At 67.6% G+C, this 686-nt stretch overlaps 1 protein-coding gene across 1 annotated transcript in view; it reads left to right on the forward strand.

Annotated features, from left to right (window-relative positions):
- SV2A (synaptic vesicle glycoprotein 2A) overlaps positions 1-686 on the forward strand; it is a 9,793-nt gene that overhangs the window by 3,933 nt on the left and 5,174 nt on the right. The window contains exons 2-4 of the mRNA XM_009279149.1: positions 1-94; positions 295-446; positions 529-662. The exon at positions 1-94 is cut by the window's left edge and continues 25 nt beyond it. Coding sequence (XP_009277424.1) covers positions 1-94; positions 295-446; positions 529-662 — 380 coding nt within the window. The remainder of the gene's footprint in view (positions 95-294; positions 447-528; positions 663-686) is intronic.

The following is a 686-nucleotide window of genomic DNA, read 5'->3' on the forward strand; positions in this document are numbered from 1 at the left end:
TCTCCCTCTCCGTCAACAGCGTCTTCGCCTTCTTCTCCTCCTTCGTCCAAGGCTACGGCACCTTCCTCTTCTGCCGCCTCCTCTCGGGCGTGGGGTAAGGGGGGGGGCCACGGCACTGCGTAGGGGACCCAGGCATCCGGGCCCCCCATGTTGGGGGGCTGAGCTCCCTCCCACTCCCTCACCGTGCCGAAACACGCACACACGTGCACACATCCCCCCTCCAGTTTGCTGCGGCGGTGGGGGGGGCGGGGGGGGGGGGGGCGGTGACGCCGGTTCTGCCCTCCGTCCCCCCAGCATCGGTGGCTCCATCCCCATCGTCTTCTCCTACTTCTCGGAGTTCCTGGCGCAGGAGAAGCGCGGGGAACACCTGAGCTGGCTCTGCATGTTCTGGATGATCGGGGGCATCTACGCCTCCGCCATGGCTTGGGCCATCATCCCCCACTACGGTAAGAGCCTCCCGCTTGCCAGAGCGTGCGGCGAGTTTGGTGGGTCTCAGCGCCGCCGCCACGTCCTGTCCCATCTCCATAGGCTGGAGCTTCCAGATGGGCTCGGCGTACCAGTTCCACAGCTGGAGGGTCTTCGTCCTGGTCTGCGCCTTCCCCTCGGTCTTCGCCATCGGGGCGCTCACCACCATGCCCGAGAGCCCCCGCTTCTTCCTGGAGGTGAGCGGACCTGGGGGCGGGGGG

This window comes from Aptenodytes forsteri, unplaced genomic scaffold (assembly GCF_000699145.1).
Source record: "Aptenodytes forsteri isolate BGI_AS27 unplaced genomic scaffold, ASM69914v1 Scaffold419, whole genome shotgun sequence".
Taxonomy (NCBI): Eukaryota; Metazoa; Chordata; class Aves; order Sphenisciformes; family Spheniscidae; genus Aptenodytes; species Aptenodytes forsteri.